General features: G+C 44.9%; 1 protein-coding gene and 1 long non-coding RNA gene across 4 annotated transcripts in view; both read right to left on the bottom strand.

Moving 5' to 3' along the window:
- LOC111263398 (uncharacterized) overlaps nucleotides 1-6,476 on the bottom strand; it is a 19,584-nt gene extending 13,108 nt beyond the window's left edge. The window contains exon 1 of one of the 2 annotated variants that reach the window (XR_015312292.1): nucleotides 6,057-6,476. This is a non-coding gene — a long non-coding RNA (uncharacterized LOC111263398). Of the gene's footprint in view, nucleotides 1-1,034; nucleotides 1,347-6,056 lie in introns of those variants that run through there. The other variant, XR_015312293.1, reaches the window with a different exon arrangement.
- The window catches only part of LOC111263397 (noggin), a 38,905-nt gene extending 22,292 nt beyond the window's left edge, over nucleotides 1-16,613 (bottom strand). The window contains exon 1 of one of the 2 annotated variants that reach the window (XM_022838429.2): nucleotides 15,182-16,613. In XM_022838429.2, coding sequence (XP_022694164.1) covers nucleotides 15,182-15,184 — 3 coding nt within the window. In that variant the 5' untranslated portion in view covers nucleotides 15,185-16,613. Of the gene's footprint in view, nucleotides 1-11,421; nucleotides 12,229-15,181 lie in introns of those variants that run through there. The other variant, XM_022838428.2, reaches the window with a different exon arrangement.
- Between the last annotated feature and the right edge of the window lie 2,672 nt (nucleotides 16,614-19,285).

Below are 19,285 nucleotides of genomic sequence, written 5' to 3'. Positions count from 1 at the left end.
CTTCTACTACCACTACTACTTACTAGTACTACTACTACTACTGCTTACTAGTACTACTACTACTACTGCTTACTAGTACTACTACTACTACTACTTATTAGTACTACCACTACTACTACTTCTACTTCTACTTCTACTTCTACTACTACTACTACTACTACTACTTCTACTACTACTACTACTTCTACTTCTACTACTACTACTTCTACTTCTACTACTACAACAGCAACAACAACCACAACAGCAACAACAACAGCAGCAACAGCAGCAGTAGCAGCAGCAGCAGCAACAACAACAACAACAATAACAACAACAAGAGGGGATTCATTGGACCAAACGATCATCATCGCGACAACGACGGCAATCAACGATACCACTACCACTACCACTAAAGCCATCGAGTTGGCGTTGCTGCTTTAATGCATCTTTGTAAGTTCGCTGCGTTCTACCTCTACCCGGACTGTCTCCCCAAGTCCGAAGCAGAGCTGTTACAAGACCAGGCCAATACAATCATTGTGCGATGCCTATGCACTTTTAATAACTGACAACGGTGATGATCCCATTAGAAAGTCACTTGTACGGAAAGCGTCAGTACTTTACATGGCTGCCATAGCCATCAACTGCAGTAGCGGGATACTGGGCAAATGCGGACTTGACCCTATGGCAGACCAATAAGTGAACGTGATAAAGAACTTCACATTCGGCTGACAGATAACAGTGAATCGCTTCTGCTAGCCAAAAAGACAGCTGACAAACAAATGCGTAGATCACAGGCAAAAAATCACTAATACGTAGACCTAGCAAATAAGCTGAATTTACGTAGGTAAGCTAGATTTGCGTTATATATATCATTTGTTAACCATTCGATCGTGTGCATAGAATAACAGGGTAATCAAAAGGGAATCATATATATATACAAGCGTAAGTGTCATGTCCAGTTTTATGGGTCCAAGCCAGTCCACTCAGAACTGTTCGCCTGATGGTCACTTTAGTGAACAATATCTAGAAAAATACGAACATGGGTACGAACTTACCGCTAATTATAGAAGGAATGGTGTTCCGGACATGCCCAGCGGATATTTAACCCGATTGGCGACAGATGCTGTTCAAACACACGACGCATGGCGTCATACATTTCGTCATTTTCGGTTTTATCGTGTGCCCTTATGTATGCGGTGCTATAAACATAATAGCATTTACTGTATCCAACATGTCTCTTTTCCTGTAGTATAGTTTTCCGCAGCTGAGAGCAAATTTACAGCTTACTGCTTACCGTCTCTTAGATGGGTTCGTAGCGGTAAACAAACACGCCCAAGCCCTATGCATAGACAATATGGTATTTGCCTAAAAAGTTCAGCACGTTGTAGGAGCACTGGTCAACTGTTTCGAAGTTCAGTAGCCATATAGCGCGCACATTACACAAAAAAAAACCCATACATTTAAAGGCAGCCCAAAAAATAAACAAGCCTTTGAAAAATCCGGGAGGAGAGCAACTGTGGCCTGATGATACGATTGTAAATAGCTCGTAGTAATTAGTTTCCTAGGCTCTGAAGCGTACTTGACAAACTAGCTCATAACGGTTTCCCTTATTAGGCAGCTCTTTTGATGGGATTCATTTAGACTTGGCTTTGAAGTTTTTTCGGAGTTGCAACAGCGACTCATAAGGAAGGAGGCTTGGACCTGAGGTCTTTATGTTGCTGTTGGCTAGTTAAATAAACCACCTGCTGAATATGCTAATAGGATAATGATAGATTCTTCAGTCTTTTGCTATAAAAGGCACATAAACACAAATTTTAGCAGACAAAATTGTTCCAGTCCGCCGAGTGGCGTTCCTGCGAAGCTTCACTACTAAAGAGAAATAACGTTTCGTGTTATGCCGTTCAATGAGTAGATACAGATGGTAACGTTCGCGCAAATACGAAGCTGTTTACGTCGATAGATACAGCTTCTTTTCTGAGCTAAACCATAGAGCTCCTACGAAGGTGGGCTCTTATCTTTTTGGGACCGAACTCACGACGGCCGTTTGCGGACACGCCACTAAAAAGAACCGTTCTGATTATTTAGCGATTGTTCGAAGAACACGCGTTGCAGACGGATGTATCGTACTAATTTTTTCGAAAAGAGCAACAAAAATAGTTCAGTGAAAGAAGTTAAAAAGGTAAAACACCTATTTCCATGACTGGATTCCTATGGTACCAACCAACGGAGGGACTCGAACGCGTATTCCTTACAATGCTTCACGGCGCCGTCATAAAACATTGGTCGAAAGAACGAATGGTAGCAAGACTACTTCCAGTCAATATGTTAGGCGATGTCACTAAAGAAAACGATTTACTAAAGAAAACTTACTGTTTGCATGGAATCGAGTCGCAATACGTATAGAGCTAGACCATCGTCAATATGAATTTGCACTAGCTTTGCCTGACATCTTTCGGCACAGAGATAGCGCGTTTGTTTTGAAGCGGCTCAGTACTTCCTAAAATTTCCCGAAATTCGCTTTCGTAAAAGATGCTGCTCCTCCTCCAAATGGCATGTATTCGATGTAGATATATATATCTACATGCACAGAGAGCAACTAGCATTTATGTTTAACGGTAACCTTCGATATTTGAGGCTAGCTTCATGTTATGATCTACCATTTATGGACAATCACTCTCACGAGCTGCCGTGTGAGATCGCCATCAGTTTGACCGTTCTCTAAAAGACTGTTACGTTACCGGTGGCAACGAATAATTTACGAGGTCCATCACTTTCGCCAGGAACATTCATTGTGTTGTTTTGTTGAATCGTGTTCTCACTTTACTGCAGAGTCAAATACGTACGTTTGGCGCTTCGGACAATTTCGGTCATTCCCTCAGTCTAGCCTCACCAGATTACCTCACTTAATGTACGCTCTGTCAGAGTTAATCATCAGTTAAACAGATTCAATTCAATGATGAAGTTCCACATATATCGTTGTCGCCTATCCTTTGTAGATTATTTATCCTTATTACTATCTAGCGAACTAGGGTCGTTCTCTCCGCATAAGATAATCGTCTCCGGTCAACGTCTTCTATCGTTTGTTTTGGTGGCTATGTGACGGATGTTCAGTCTGTAACACTCTCTTCAACGATCAATTATCTGAGCTGATTATTAAGGAAGAGCTCTTCAATTGTTTTCGCTACTATTTTTACTGTTGCTGCAGACGTGCCTCGTTAGGCACAGTGTCGTCGTCGTCATCAATAGGCCAATGACAATTGAGAGCAAAACACAAATTTTACAGCATTTATCGCCGTAATCAGCGGTAACCTCTTCTTTTCGCTACTTCTCTGTGTCCGTGTTGTGTGTCCACGCGTATTCGACACGTTTTTTCGAGTGATAATGGTTCAGAATGCTCAAGATCTTCGTTTCAAATTGTACGCCGCGTCTCCTACAATGCCCGGTCAACACGCCTTCAAACGGTCCGGTTCGGATTATCGGTTATACAGGCTACTGCACCAGCGGCCGTGAAATTTACTTTTTAACGGCATTGCTTTAGCATTGAGTTCCGCAGTTGGAAATCGGTCAGTGAAATCATTGTTGACCTTCTAATTGCGTTCGTGACTGATTGCGCCATCTATCTGAGTCGCAATGTCTCTTACCGCGATATAGTTTTTATTTCTGTTTGTGTTTTTTTGTATCTCGATTGTTTTGCGAATTGCAGGTCTACAAAAGGCATCTCAAGGAACAGTTTCACCGTTGCATTTGAATAGCCTTGAGTGTAACCACAGGGACAAATCCGTAATAAGCTATCCAAACGACAGATACTCTGCAGTGTTTAATAACTGAAATCTAAATGTCTGTTAGCGCTAAATTTCTCAGCTACACAAACCTGAGGTTTGTGACTTCAGCTAACGAGTAAATTGCGATATTTTCTAAAAATGTTAATTTAGATTGCTGCTAGTTGCAATACAGCTGGTCATCCACCGCGTAATTTAAACTGGAAATGGTCGGTGCCTGTTGGGTTTTCAGGTAATCCATGTCCGTCTGGGACCACTGTTATGGTAATCTCCATATCACAGATAAATGTGCCGTTGCTCGCAACGAGGTCAAGCGAACTCAAAAAGCGTCCCGTTAACGTCAACGGAATTGAGTACAAATACACGCATTTGTCTACCAACGGGTTCCGCCTTAAAAAGATTAATCGAGCACAAAATTCTAGTATGTCTAATGAAAGAAAATGAGCAGAGTAAATAGAAGAACACTGACGGCGATGACTATTATGACGGTCGTTATCTAGATGGCAATACATATTTATGGTTGCATGCTATACGATTTTACAATATGATTTAACCTGTTTTACGGTAGCGTAGGCTCGTAAACAAGAGCTCGCACAAGCTCCTTGTCACATATTCAGATCGAACGAAATTAGCATGATGCATTAAATGATAGTCAAATCGAGCATGGCGCTATTATGTAACTTCACTGCCGAAGATAGCCATTAGCGGAAGAATATGTGTGTCCTTTACCCGCGGCCACTCCAATGACCTCGCATGCTGTCCACAAAGCACTATATTTCGGAATTATTCCGTGTCACATCTGTCACGTGGGATTATTTCGATAGGGATCTAGATGTAGCAGTAGGACAAATATATAAAAACAAAAACTTGGATTGGGTACAATAAGCTTTGATTGGGTTGAACAAAAACAGGATTGGACAGGTGAAAGCATTACCGCATTGCAGCTTTTATCGCGCATATCTGTCGCAAACAGCGTTGCTACATGAGCGCGTAGTCTATCGAAGCGTTTTTACGGTAGGTGTCCATTGTGTAGCTGATGGGCTGATCTATTAGAGCGAGCGAAGTCAATGGTTTTACACTGACGCAAACAGCGTCTTTGTAATTAGCCTAAACGAATTCTAAATAAATTCGTTAGTCGATCACTGTTACCTATAACCTTCAAAGCTTCTACCAGAAGACAATCCTTTCCGCCGCAGTTCAGTACCAGCTAGTCAAATGCCTCTCACTGGGTGGCACACACGCTGATGATACGAAACACTGCGACGTACAGGCTCGTTCTCTATTATGTCGATCTATTCTTATGTTAACGGGAGACACACCGCCTGAATAAAAGACGCTATCTGTTTTGTCTTGCAACAATTAGTCGACAACAATCGTTAGCTTTAGCCAGTTAAATGAACAAAGTTGGGAATGGTATCATTTTACTTTTTATGATTAAGTAAACAGATAAAGCAATCGTTATCGCAATCCTCTGTCCTCTGAGATCATCTGTCTTCTCTTCCGATAAAAAAAAGATCATTTTCAAATGACGAGCGCTGTTCGCGTGCCCTGTGCCGCCCTGCTATCCACCGCAATCAACACACTCCATTACGAAGATACACGGATGCAGATAAGCTATTACCGCATATGTTCGTAGTGAATGTCTTAACGAGCCAGTTTAGATCCCTCTGTACTTTTCCATTCGGCTGGTGTCGATTCTACGCATGTTGAAAGCTGCATCGAACGTACATGTGTGCAAGGGCAAGAACAAGTATTCGAAGTTCTCGGTAAAAGTAACTTGCTGCGTCCACACGACTTCTGTAGAACTTAAATGTTGTGGGCAATGCTTTCAGCAGGATAAAATGCTGATACAATGAAAGCGATCGTTTCAGAACTAAACTATAAAAGAGCTTCACTTTTGCGATATATAATTCGTTTTTGTAAATACGAGTAATCTACAGACACACGACACGACGCTGAAAAATCAGCCTCGTAACTAGCCGTATGCTCCCCGATATCGATAGCATACAAAGGTACGTTGATGTATGTAGGTTGTGTGGCGAACACTTTGTTAACGAGACAGACAGACAGACATTTGGTGGCTAGTAATGACTATTTATCCTAAAAGGTTGTTTGCAGGCACAGGTGTGACCTAAAGAGTTTGGCTGTTTAGCAAATTGTCCAGCTGCTCATAGTATTTCCTGACGTAGATTTGCTCTACCCTGTTTTCGACTTTACGAAACCACTGTTGTTTTGGGGGCAAAAAAATAAAGTCAAATGTATGAAAAACTAGCTCGTACATGCAGGAGATGTACTTACGTGTTCTGGAGCAGCTTGGAAAAGCGCTTGAACTATTCAGTTGTACCTTAAAGCTGTTGTAACTTTACCGTAGTCTCTGTATGTTGTACTAGAAACTTCGTGCATATTTACAAGCTAAGAACAATAGTTGGCACTGCAATTGGCAAGTGTGCATAAGCCAAACGGTGACTAACATTGCATCAAGCGAAAATACATGTCGTAGACTATTTGAGCTTAAAAGCGCTCGTATTAACAACGATGATCAGTGTCTGACCATTCAAAATACACATTCTACCCTATTTATCGTTGTTGATCTGTCCGCTTGTAGCGTATAAGTGGTTTTGCCGATAATTGACGTACTACATAGATATCGCAAAAAATGGCCGCTCGCCGCATTGATGTTGGGGATTTGTAAGTGAACGACAAATATCGGGAGTTAAATATTGGTTGGCGGCCGAAACGCCTGCCGGCCTACAGAGGTACGCCTAACAGCCGCCACTAGCGACGCCAGCGCGCCGTTGTTGCCTGGGTGATGGCGACGTCGGCGAGGGCGCCAGTGAGGTGCCACAGGCGCAACCGCTTCTACGCAGACAGGTAATCAAGTAGCCAGGCAGGCGCGCTTACGAGTGAAAGAGTGCCGCAGGATCCATCGCCACGAGAGACCGCTGCTGTCAACTTTTATTGTCGGTGAATCGCCGGCCTCTTGTCGGAGCCTCTGCTCCTGTTGCCGCTTGCTTCGTGCCTGTCGCCATTGTTCGAATCGGACAGATCCAGCGCGCGTAAGGAGGGTCGACAGCAATCGTGGTCCTACCACGCTGCTGTTGTCCCGAGTTGATGTTGTCTTGCTGGCTAGTTTCGCCAACAAACACCGTCCCATGTGATTGCTGCCGTTGTTGTTACTGTCGCTGATCGGTGAATGTAGCTGCTGCTGACGCCTGCCACGGCGCTTTTCTCCGACTCCGGCTGCCAAAAAACGACAAGTGAACAACGAAATTTCAGCTGAAGGAGCCGCGCTGGTGGCTCCTCTCCTGGTGTGCTTCTGCCAGTGCGCCGCCGCCGCCGCCGCCGCCGCCGCTGCTGCTTGTTCAGCCCGGCGGCGTCATTTTGCTGCTGCTGTTAGCGCTCGATCGCGCCAGAGAGCTGCAGGGCGCTACGGGAAAGAGGGGATAAAAGGAGTGGGGGAGATTTATGCGGCGCCGGCGCGCCATCGTATACCGTCGCCGTCTAGCCGTCCGCCAACGCCGCAGACCAGCTACAACCGTTGTGTTGATGGTGACTTTGCTACGTAGACGCTCTTTCTTTCGATTTTACTCTACCGCGTGCTCTCAGTAGCCGGTCAAGTCACAGTCAGCTATCGACGTCGTCGATGTCATCGTACTTGACGACAGCAGTTGTCACGTTGTTCACTCGCGACAGCGGCGGCGACGATAACAGGAAAGCGACGGGCCAGTGGCGGCTGAGAAGGACTCAAAGGGAGACCAGAACTAAACGGAAAAGGAGAGAATCGTTAACGACGATAGGCAACGTACTGTCGTTCCCGTCAGTGAAGCCTTGTCAACGTGCGCGAATACCAAGGCAAAGTTCGCGCTTACTTACTGAGGACTGCACTGTATATCGACATTATATCTGTACACAATGGTAATGGTATGGGTGTGATGATGGTTGCTAATGGCCGAGGTTACAAGTGACCATAGCGGCCGCTCCCCTAGTCACTGACACAAAATTTAGCACGACCGGTCAGTTTACCCATTTGCAAAATTTGATCACATACTGTTATGTCGCCGTCGAAATTTACGCAAGTGAAACGCTATCGAAATTCTATGTTCACTTACGAAAACTTTTTAAAAAATTGACCATTTTCTCCCGATAGAGCAGGAATAGTCTTAAAGGTGCACAACAGATGTTCAAAATAGGTTCAATGCTGCATTAGGGTGGCAAAAAGTACAGTCGAAGTCAGCCAGGACTGCATCGCCTGTTACGTCAAAGGGATGTATGCGTTGACGTCCGACGTCCCATGACAACATGGTCATGCACACACGGCCTTGTACTAAAACAGAGAGACAGGTACAACATAATAATAACAGAGACGAGTTTCGAAATCAAAAAATATAGGCTTTGGTTTAAAAACGACTTAAGGGATGAGAACGAGCGTGATCGGACGTATCCCTTTACGTTCCGCTTTACGTGCGTGCAATAGAGTGATCGGTACGAGCTGCTTTATTATTGTTGTTCGAGACACCTGTGTCCGATCATGTAAGAAATAACAAAGTTCTCAAATAACGTTATTCAACGTTAATGCTACAACAGTATCGCTAATTGTCGCAAGCCATGTTTAATTAACAGCCAGATGGTTGACATTGCTCTAGTATAAAAGATACGTTGCACCTTCACGGCCGCCAGGAACGCCTCGCCTTCAAGCACACACGAAGCGGAAACTAGTATAACAGATCTAGATACTTGTTTGAAATAAAGTGTCACCTCTGTATGGACACAAACAAAAGATCCAGCATATAAACAGGGGAATCGCCCATATTTAACTCGTTTGCATACTTTCCGCTTTTTTTTCTTTTTTTAATATTAACTATGTTTATCGCGGTCGGAAACCGATTGACAGTTGGCACAGTCGTCCGGAGAGGGCGCTCAGCATCGGCAGCACTGATATCCAAACTCTTTAGCGTCTCCGGGTAATCGTGCCTATTCTATTAAATACCTACCTCCTCCACAGTATCATGACATTGTCTGTTTTATAAGTGTCACTTGTTGCATAATTTCATGCGATTCGACGGCGGAACTCACTGAATAATGAGTGGGAGCCACTCTCTCCTAGTTGTTGTTGCCCGGTAACTGCAGGCACAAGACCAGAAGCTATTTCTATTCATATTTCCACAGCAGGCTATTTCTAGTTGAGATCCGGCTGGAAAAGTTGGACGAGTGGCATCAAACTCTACGAAATTGCCCGTCAAGATATTTCACGACATCATCAGCGTCGTCTGGCGACAACGAGGCCAACCGCAGTTGGCATTGCCGGAGACCCCAGTACCAATAGCATCAATACAATCTTTTTTTCGTCATTTTTTTTGTACGTATTTACCTTCGCGTCGTAGGGCTCCACCGGCCTATGCTACGGCCGTGCAAAAAGGACGTTGCCAAAAAATAGATTTGAGGAGAACGCTACTGACACGTACGCTACTGTCAACCCCAGCTGGGCTAACAAAGAACAAGTCACTACTCGTCCAGCATTCAGATCAAGCCGCATATATCGAAACAGAACGCTCAATTTAGCTATTGCAAAAACAGCATTGCGTTACATTTGCATGAATTTATCGAACTATTCGGGCTGGCCCTGTTTCAAGCGTCAACGAATCTTGGGTGTTAGAAAATTGCCGAACGAAAAAAAAATAGAAATCGGTGCAGGCCTTTAGTGGTAGATAACCTATGCGTTACATCTAATATGCCCACCCTGTTGTTAGTACAAGTAATGTAATCGTTTTCTCTTACAACAGAGTCAATGGTTCGCTTTGTTGGAAACAAACAATCAAAATATGTTAATTTAGCTTTGTGCGAATTCAGTGCCTCAAAAGGTGAGAAACTTACATACGTTCTGGCATCCATAAAACTCGGTAAAAGGCCGTGTTTGTCTACGATGTGGTTAAAGAAAGCGATGCGCGACTATTTCGTACGCTATACGCTACGCCTGCAAGATTTCCAGACGACAGGCATTAAAATACCCGAACTTTATAATTTTTCCCAGAATCTTAATTTTATTGGTCGCACAGTATTCTAGTACCTTTTTGGAAAGTAACTTTCACAGAACGACATGGAAGTACAGTCGTCTTAACGCATAAAGTCATCGCATAGGAAATTATAACAATCGAGTCGTTCCTTCGTTGTTCTACTATAGCACCGTCTCTATAGCAAAACTGAACAATACCTGTTTCTCTCTATAATCGTTTACCGTGAGCAGAAAACACTATCCGCCCAAGACCACCAAACGATACACATAATAATGGGTTTATTTCCACCCACCCTAAGGCAGTTCGATTAGCCTAAAATTTTCTTCGACAGCTTACGCAGGTCATAGACCACCTCTGCATGTTTGAGGCGGGAGGAATATGTTGAAATAAAAATAACGTATTTGGAAGCTTGGTTTTCTGTCAAAACAACTAATAATCGAGGTAGGTAAACGAAAAGAAATCGCCTACCCACATTGATAACATGCAGTTATTGGAAGAGCTGCTGGCCTTTCTTTGTCATTGTTTAACCCCCACACTATACGGACGGATTCATACATTTGTGTCATGTAGGCAAGCTTCTAGGTGTATATCAACGATTTGTTTACAAGGGTAATTTGTGAAGTTCCATGGTTTACTCACAATTCCGCATTGGTTAAGTACGTGCTGACTGAATTCTCGATGGTAATCTCAGTACACTTCGATGGCCGATAGTGGAAACTCACTGGCAGCTACCATGAGCATGTGTATTGCGGTACTTAAATCGCCTTTGGTCGAATTCTAGCTAATTGTAACCACTTACGAATAACTTATAAGTTGACATAACTGAAACACCGGCATGGAGGACAGCTTTTCGATGGACATTCTGTCCATTGCGTTTTTGACACAAGTCACATCATTCATATGATTCAATTGAACAACATATACAGCGTATACAACAGAGAATCATAACCTAAGTTTTGTCTTAGGCCACCTTGGTGGTTTCCTTGATTTATTCAGTATTCTCTATTACTTAATTTACTATAGTTCATAAGCTTGCGCGGTAAACATGGGAATTATCAGTTAGGTGAAGCCCGATAATAGTCGGGCGATCATGCGCGCGTTTCATTGCTCCGCAATGGATTGGGCTCCTCTCTTCACGCAAAAGTTGACATGACGAACGTCGAGACCAAATGTCAAGAAAACAGTGAACCCGTTTTTATGGTCATTCTGTCGCCTTCAAACGATAACAAAATGTTTGTTGTTTCCGAGCTGATTGCCATCGGGTAAGACGGCCCACTTGGCTAAGTGCATTGATTAAATACGAGTTTGGGTTACTCAAAACGGAGGCCCTATATTTAAAGGTCTCCGATTTCTAAATGTTTGGCTTATTCTCCCGCTGTGCAATATTGCATTTGAATAGTTTTTCTTTTTGCTAGATCTGATTGCGTACTTATGTGATTATGTAAGGCCAGCTTTTCGTGCAACTGTATTCTGTATGATATTCGAACTTGATTGCCCGCCCTCTTAAGAACGACTTGAGAAAGGCAGATTGCACGTATGCTCCATACAGAACTTTTTCAAAACGACATTTTCGTTCATCATTTCCATTTTCTGTTTTGCTTAACTAGCGGTTTATCGTTCTTTGCCAGATAGACAGGTCAATGTGTACTCACAAACGACATCGTAGCATTCCCACACAAAGAGATCCCGCCCAAAAGGTTCAGTGTAGAGCCACATCGACTAAAAGCACCACTTGCTCAAGTTCCCACAGGTTGTGGCAATTGTGATTCAGTAGCGGTCTTGGTGCCTGTTGTTTTTGTAGTAGGATAAGTCCTTTACAAGACGAGACATCTGCTGAAATCAAAAGCCGAACGCGGACACCGTCGGCACTCACTGCTGTTTCAGTTCTTTCGGCTTTCCATGACCACAGCTGCAAAAGTTCTCACTAACGGTGCCATTCGAACACATTCGGTGGCGCAATCTGTAACTGTTCATCCCGGGCACGCCCGCCACCCTGCCAGCTGCACTGCGACACGTATTGGTTCGCTCTGTCATAGCCTAGTGGATCGCCTCTCCACGCAGACTACATTGGGCTACAATGGAGACTATAAACCGTAAAGGGCAGGTACACCGCAGGCGACAACGAAATGCCAGCTAAGTTATCTTATTAGCCGGTGGTCGCGATGTGGTGCCAGATTCGTCTTGTGACACGTCGACTGGGGGAACATGGGAGAGGGCAGGACGCGTGTCGAGGAAGCCCTTTCGTCCGACATCGCCGTTGATGATGCACTTACACAGCCTACTACACTCAAGATGTTGGAAGAGGCGGGACCGATCACAAGGCTCCGTTCTGGTGTAGTTTCAATAATGGCCGCTTTACAACAACAGCAGCAGGAGCAATAACGAGAACAATAATAAAAGCAGCAACAGCAGCAAAAATCCTGTGCTATTTGACGTCTTTGTGTTCATCTCGTTGGCGTAATGTGTATACCCATGCATGTGAGCTGATACGATATGTCAACCAATTGAGCTATCAATAGAGAAGAAATATTTTACCAGTATCAGATGATAACAGTACGTTTGGATAAAATTACTTAAGGCGCAAATTTATTTAAAACGGTCCTACTGAAACCTTGGCTGACGTTTGATTTCGTAACTCACATACAGGAAAAAAGGCCCAGATTACTACTATTATAAATCGATAATATCGATAACTACGAAGCAAGGCGTATAGCCAAAGCACATGCACGGCTAGTATCTAATGGTTGTTATTTGCAGGCGATTCCGCAGGTTTGCCCTTGGTCTAATGCCTTTCCCAGACAACGGATGCTTTGATACTGGGACACCTGTAATAGTAGTTATCTGCTAAGAGGACTACTATGCACCGCGGCGGCATTAATTTGTCTTCCCCCTTTTTGAGGTAGGCGGTTAACAGGTTTGTGCAATGGCACGAACAGGTGCGTCAGTAGATTATAATCTGGACACCATACACGCTTCTTTTTTTGTTGACACCGCAAAATGTCCTATTCGAGACAGCTAACTTTTGCTTAGTCTAATGATAAGATGTATCTGCATGCACGTACGGTCTGTAACGTACGCGACAACAAACGTATTTCGTATAGGGTCAAAGGAAATGAACGATCGAGTGTTTGAAATATGGATTTTTTCGATATTCGGAGCATTGTTTGAATCGTTTGAATGCGCCACAGGGACCGAACGCTTCAACTCGAACTAGTGTTTTTACCTGATCCAAATAGGACTACCGTCCTCCTGGATAAAATAAGACTTTAGACGAAATGTGCCATCCGTCATCGCTCGATTTGTTGATTAATCTGATTGTTTCTTGTCGCATCGACCTATGAGTTTAGGTCACACGTTCTGCGTGTTTGTCGTTCCGTCAACTAGGTAGTTCGGTTGCAGAAGCTCGCCTTGTACAGGCACACCAAGTTATTCATAGGATACCCGAAGACATCCTTCAATGGACACTCGACTCTTCTAGCCATTCGTACATGCTAGTGCTAATGTTGCCAACGTTGATGTTGATAATTACGGAGTTTTGCTCGAACTCGTAAAAAGATTCAACAATTTTTGGGAGTATCAACTTCATCCGAGTACGCTTGGGGTGCAAAAACATTTCTGAATTTCGACCTATTCGTCTTCGGTGGATCGCTTGAAAGCAGCGTCGATTGAAGGGTGTCCATTACCAACTGGCGGTCTCTGATCTTTCTTCGATGCGGTTTTTTCTGCGGAGTATTATTATCTGCTGTAAGTAAAACTACCAACAGACGGAAGAGAAAATGTCTAGCTTCTCCACATTGTTTCGAATAGCTTTGTCTAAAGGATCGCTTGTGCGTGTGTTTTCGCTACATAGTTCTGTTTGATATGACGATACTCTTAATGGTTGAAAACGCTAACCACCCACTTTCGAAGTGGAAATATTCGAGAAAGAAAAAACGTATCACGTTAAACGTTCAAATACCCGCTAGCGTCATTATGGCCATTTTTTGGAATATTTAATTTTTATTTTGAAAGGGATAAAAAAACGATCGACGTCGACCTTTGTATGGCCGAATTCGCCTCTGTAGACGATGACAAACTCAAATGAAAACCCTTGTCGCCCGGCCATTAGCTCAAGTTAATTGGTATTCCATGGTTCGTTTAATGAAATGTTTTGCTTTTAGGGTCCTTCAGTTGCCCAAGACGATTTCCTAGCTTTCCGTCCCCATGCGTTGTAGAAATTTCTGAACCATTTTGGAGTTCGCAGGAACGCATTTAGAAGAAACGTTTATACTGTAAAAAGTAAAAAGAAACTGCAAATCGCTTTAATCAGGTGGGTTAGAATGCAGGTGGTCTGTCATACGCGAGTTAACACGTATGACAGGTCAGCTGCAATGAACGTTGGGTAGGTCAGGGTCGTCTATCCTGAAGTGCGCTACATGAAGGAAAATATGTTAGCTCAATGAAAGATGGATTATGCACGATTTTACATATATCATTTCACCTAACCTCTCATAACGGTGATAATCTCTAGACGCTACTAGTGTTTGGCGTTTCCTAACAGTGCGCCCGGTGTCTGCAATATCTCTACTATTCCTACGTACAATAGTGCTCAATATCATCGTAAACCTCGTCACGTTTACGTGGGGTTTGGCCCGCATGGCCCAACCCGTTACGGATCGACTCGATCTGGCTGGTGACAGCGGGGTATCGTTTTCGTGTATATGCACAGTAAACTTGTATTATTTTTTTTATCATAATTGTTTCCAGCTGCCATCTACCGTCAGACGCACTTCAGAACACCATACTCGGCGTCTCTCTTGGCTAACAGCGCGCGCTGCCATTATGCAGTATTCTATGACTATCAGCGCTACATGTCTTAGCAGCTCGTCTGGTAAAACAAGTGGTCGTACGAGACTATATCTACCGGGCTAAGCTTTCTACATCTTCGAACGCTGACGGCGACGAAGAAGCCACTGCCCCAACTGGCGCCACAGCGGTGACCCATCAGCAGCAAGACAGCACAGGCGCCAAAATTGGGTTGCTGATGAAACGGTTACTCGAAGCAGGTCCGTCGGCCCAAAGACGCGCGCTCTGCTCGTGCGAATGAGACTAAACACTACAGTAAACAAAGTTAAATGATCTTCATGAAAACAATTATTTATATTTTTTTTTTAAGAACGACCCCCACAACTGGCGTCCTTTTCTCGCATGATTTGTTCTAATCTACCTTTTGAGTCGATTATTTCATCAACATCGTCACCGACTCCTGTGATGTCAATATGTGTTTATGGCCGTTGTTCCGCTCTGTATTCCTATGGATCCTATATAGCACCTGTGGATGTGCATATTGTCTGAACGTTGTTAGACGATGTCCAAAGGGCAATATGTCGAGCAAAAGCACTACAAACATCAATGACAAAGATGGTATCTCACCATTTTCGCAAAATCCTTGTGCACAGCGAGCCGGTTGTAGACGCTTGTTCGGTGACGACAGTAAGACGGCAATTATGCCAGATGCTTGGGTCGGAATGGTAGGAACAACGTGGAGCAACTGGGACGCTGGGTTAGTGTCACGGACCGGGCGGACCTTCACCTATTATCAGCTGCACAATCACTACCGATAATGAAGAAAACGCAGGGTTGTAGCCACGTAATAGTAATTATAATAGTAAAGCGAACAATTAACGTAATTATCCACTGACTGACACTAATTATCAACGTGTAAAGATGAAGACGAAGACGAAGACGCACAGAATTCACAATTGTACCTAAATAAGACGGGCGTAACTGGGGCACAATAAAAACGAGAACTACGAGTGCACTTCTTTCTTTTAGCTCAGTTATGAGGGCTGTCGACACGTTGAGAACCAGCACTTTGATCAATTTCAATAGTAATCGTGATAAGGACTTCCTCACCACCTTCCATAGGGCGACAACAATTTCCCGTTTTCTGCCTTCGTTTACCACAAAGCCAACCTTTATGGATTTAGCACAAGGAGCTAGTTTACAGGTGGCCACCGCACTCACTCTACCTGTCAATGCTATTATGTCATCAACAATCATTGAGACCTACCGACGGAGTACGTATAGTTGTCGACAGAATGCGCGATCTTATAGACAGTTGTATTGGGTCGTCGGTATATTGATACTACGACCGTTAAATTGTTTATCGTTTCTGCTAGTGCCGTTTTTTCTCATAATGATCTTGTTATCCGTATCTGTGTAGCCCTGGAGAGTAGCGGGCAAAATGGCGCATTTAGGGACTTCTCCTTTTGGACGACTTGGCAATCCCGCGAGGATGCTACTTACTAATAATACTTCCCTACGCAGCTGCTTCGAATACGAACACTATTAGAACCAGTACAATTGTTGGAGCCGTTCATTTCCTATACGCCCGATGGGGCGAGCACAGACTACTGTCGAGTTCCAACTTAGGGACTCAATTCAATCGTACTCGACATCCGAGAGGAGCGCGACCGAACGTCAACGATGAACCGCACGTCCCGCAGCGTTTGCCAGCTCTTGATCGCTGCTTGTCACCGGCAGTAAATGGCAACCGGCAAGTGCACCTATGGCGCGGTCGATCAGCACGCAACGATACGCTGGCAGAATAGACAGACAGATACTCGTTTGGCAGGCGTACGCTCGATCTAGCGCGGCCCTATCCGGTCCAATTTTGTTGCAACGACAACAGCGGTGACAGCTGTGCTATTGTACAGTTGAAATGTCCACCGCTGCGAACGCTAGAAAGCTCGTATATGCTGTCATGCCAGCGGCTTATTTTTGCAGTGAATGCGACTCACCACGGCCATGTTTACTGTCGAGTCGTGAAGCGGCCTTATGCCTCAACTGGTACCATTAGCACTGGCCGGCCGCTGACTAGCGCCCTCAAGGATTCCACTACAAATGTGTGCTATGGCCACTATTCAGCAAGAGCAGCTGCTGCCACTGCGGCGGCTGTTCCGGCGACTGTTCCTCGTCCGACATCGACCACAATGACACGACTACTACGCCCATTGACAAACGCTGCCCGTAGTAAAAGTAGATCCGGGCGGAGACGAAGGGTAAGTGCGGATGGCCACAGCGGCCAGTGCTGCTGCTGCTGCCGCCGCTAGCACAGACGGCGCCGGTAGCAGCACGCCACACACGCGAAAGAGCGTACTAACAGATCGAGCGATAGATGTGGCCTCGGACTCCCTGTCTTCCTCTATTTCTCCGTCCGTGGAGCCGGCGGCAGCAGCAGCAGTGGTCAAGATACGTACGCCGAGCAAATTTTGCTGTTCGTTGTTGACTTCTGGTCGCCGTTGTCGCTGCCGATGTCGCTACAGCTGCCTCGCGACTGTCGGACAGGCAGCCTCCGCTAGCGACACAGGGATATGATCGTACTTAGCGCTATTGGAATTAAGCCGCGGCGTCGTGACGGCCGTAGTCGAGCAAATGCTTCGGCGGATACAGCGGCCACGTATGTATACCGTATAATACTATACGGCAGCCGCTGCCGTCTTAGCAGCAGCGGCCATAAATAAATGTATCCTAAAAGTGACGAATGACAAAAAGCAGGCCGCTATGCTGATTGTAGACGAAAGAGGACAGAAGTCGAGAAGCGGCTAAGAGTCCAATCTGGCCAAGCGTAAATAACTGGAAGAGCTTCAGGAACACGTAGGAAATAGCGGCAAACGTTATGAGAATATCTTTCCTTACGTACAGATAACGAGTTGTCGTTATCTGTACGTACACTCGCTTGCTGCTGCTGCTGCTGCCACTGCGGTTTTTGGTAAGAAAGCTACTCCTTCAATTGTTCGTTTCGCTGCCGCCCTGCCAGAAATGACATTAATTACGCTACGTAAAACAAACAAGACGGAGCAACGATAACGCTATTTGTTCTTTTGAAGACAACGGCACTCACGGAAATAACACGTCAACGATGAATCCGAATAGCAGACAACCGAACAAGTATTCAGCTGGCTTAATTGTTACTTCTTCTTGCGATTCCGACATCAAGCACCTGAGGGAGTATCATACGTAAAGAGGGTCCTACAGCTACGTCCAGCCATGTTGTCAGACAACCACTAACTGATACCCGAACATAAACGAGCGATGTGAGTTCGCGCGGCCTGGCTCCAACCGAGAGCCAGGAGACTCGCTTGGAATTAAGGGACACGAAAGAGTACGGTCGATGAGTCGTCGTCGTCGCCGGAGAGGCGTTACTAGCCTGTACTTTGCAAAGACAATAATAACTACAGGAGGCCCAGTATGGTCGTGATCCGCTCCACCACAGCACAGATCGGAACAAGCCGCTTGCGGGCGCCGGATACAACGAAGATGCCAAAAGGGACACAGCAAACAGGAAACCTGCGCGACTTTCTAAGATGACGTTCACGTAACCGCTTCGGGGCAGTCGATGTGGGACAAAAAACAAATAGATGAACCAAACGTCCTAGTGTTCTCCCGCTGTCTGTTGTTTAGATTTCGCTGACGTCGATGCTATCCATTGAATAGCCAGGTCGTCACTCTGAAAATCTTTCAGGTTCCTCTTGTCGGCGTTGCTACAGCAGGAGTTCGTTCGCAGGCTGATTGGACGGGACGCTGCAAACGCGGTGCAGGCTTAACAGCAAGATGCGGTTGAGAAAAGAAAACTTGCCATTTGTCACTTTAGAAAGGTAAATGAGGTCGATGGTGTTTAGAACTGATCTGACAAAAAACGTTGCTTGACTGAACTCGATCCATTTAGCACGCGTGTATGATAAATATAGGTCGTCTAAGAGGGCGTGGAATGGTCCCCGAAACGATACTACACTATCGCACCCCTGGAGGGTATGATTTCGACCTCATTGTGTGAAGTGCATCTCATTAACCAGTAAGTTATGACGACAAATTCTCATTCCAATAATAAACTGGCTGAAGCAACGAGCAGAATGTGCGCGAACGCCTTCGGACTCTTGCAAAGTTTTTTTTCTTAAATCTAGCACCCCATAAGTAATAAGGCCGCAGGATAATTATCGTGCGTGAACACTAAATACAGTTAAATAGGATTTCTCAACATTGAGGAAACTGCACCGCTTATAGATGCGACACGATATTGAAACCTTGTCCAACAGAATCCGATGCTACCGGAGTCGACTTAGATAATATTTCCGTTAGTCTGGCAAGCGAAGTTCGTCAATAGTCGCGTGAGTTACGTCAGGTCATGTTCTCCGCAAAAGCATCAATGACAACCAGACAACATTGTGCCATTGGTAAATGCGACGTTATTAGTAACTTCCTCCGACACCGACGACGTAAGCACCGAGCTGCCGAGTTGTGTATTCACGCGATTATGTCTCGGTAAATGTAAGTCTGTTCGAATCACGTATGCTGTGGCAGCGTGCGAGCAGATACAACTCCGTATGTGTGTGTCATTGCGGCCGCTGGCGCGTTCGAGGTGAGAGAGCAGCAGATCCTCTCTTCACAGAACCTCTCTCGGTGCACGTCCTCTGCCGGTGCCGTCAACGGCTACGAGCGAGTCCCAATCGACAAGAGCGGCAGCTTGTTTGTTTG

This window comes from Varroa jacobsoni, unplaced genomic scaffold (assembly GCF_002532875.2).
Source record: "Varroa jacobsoni isolate VJ856 unplaced genomic scaffold, vjacob_1.0 scaffold_762, whole genome shotgun sequence".
Classification (NCBI taxonomy): Eukaryota; Metazoa; Arthropoda; class Arachnida; order Mesostigmata; family Varroidae; genus Varroa; species Varroa jacobsoni.
The sequence above is the reverse complement of the archived record's forward strand: the minus strand, read 5'-3'. Positions and strand labels throughout refer to the sequence as shown.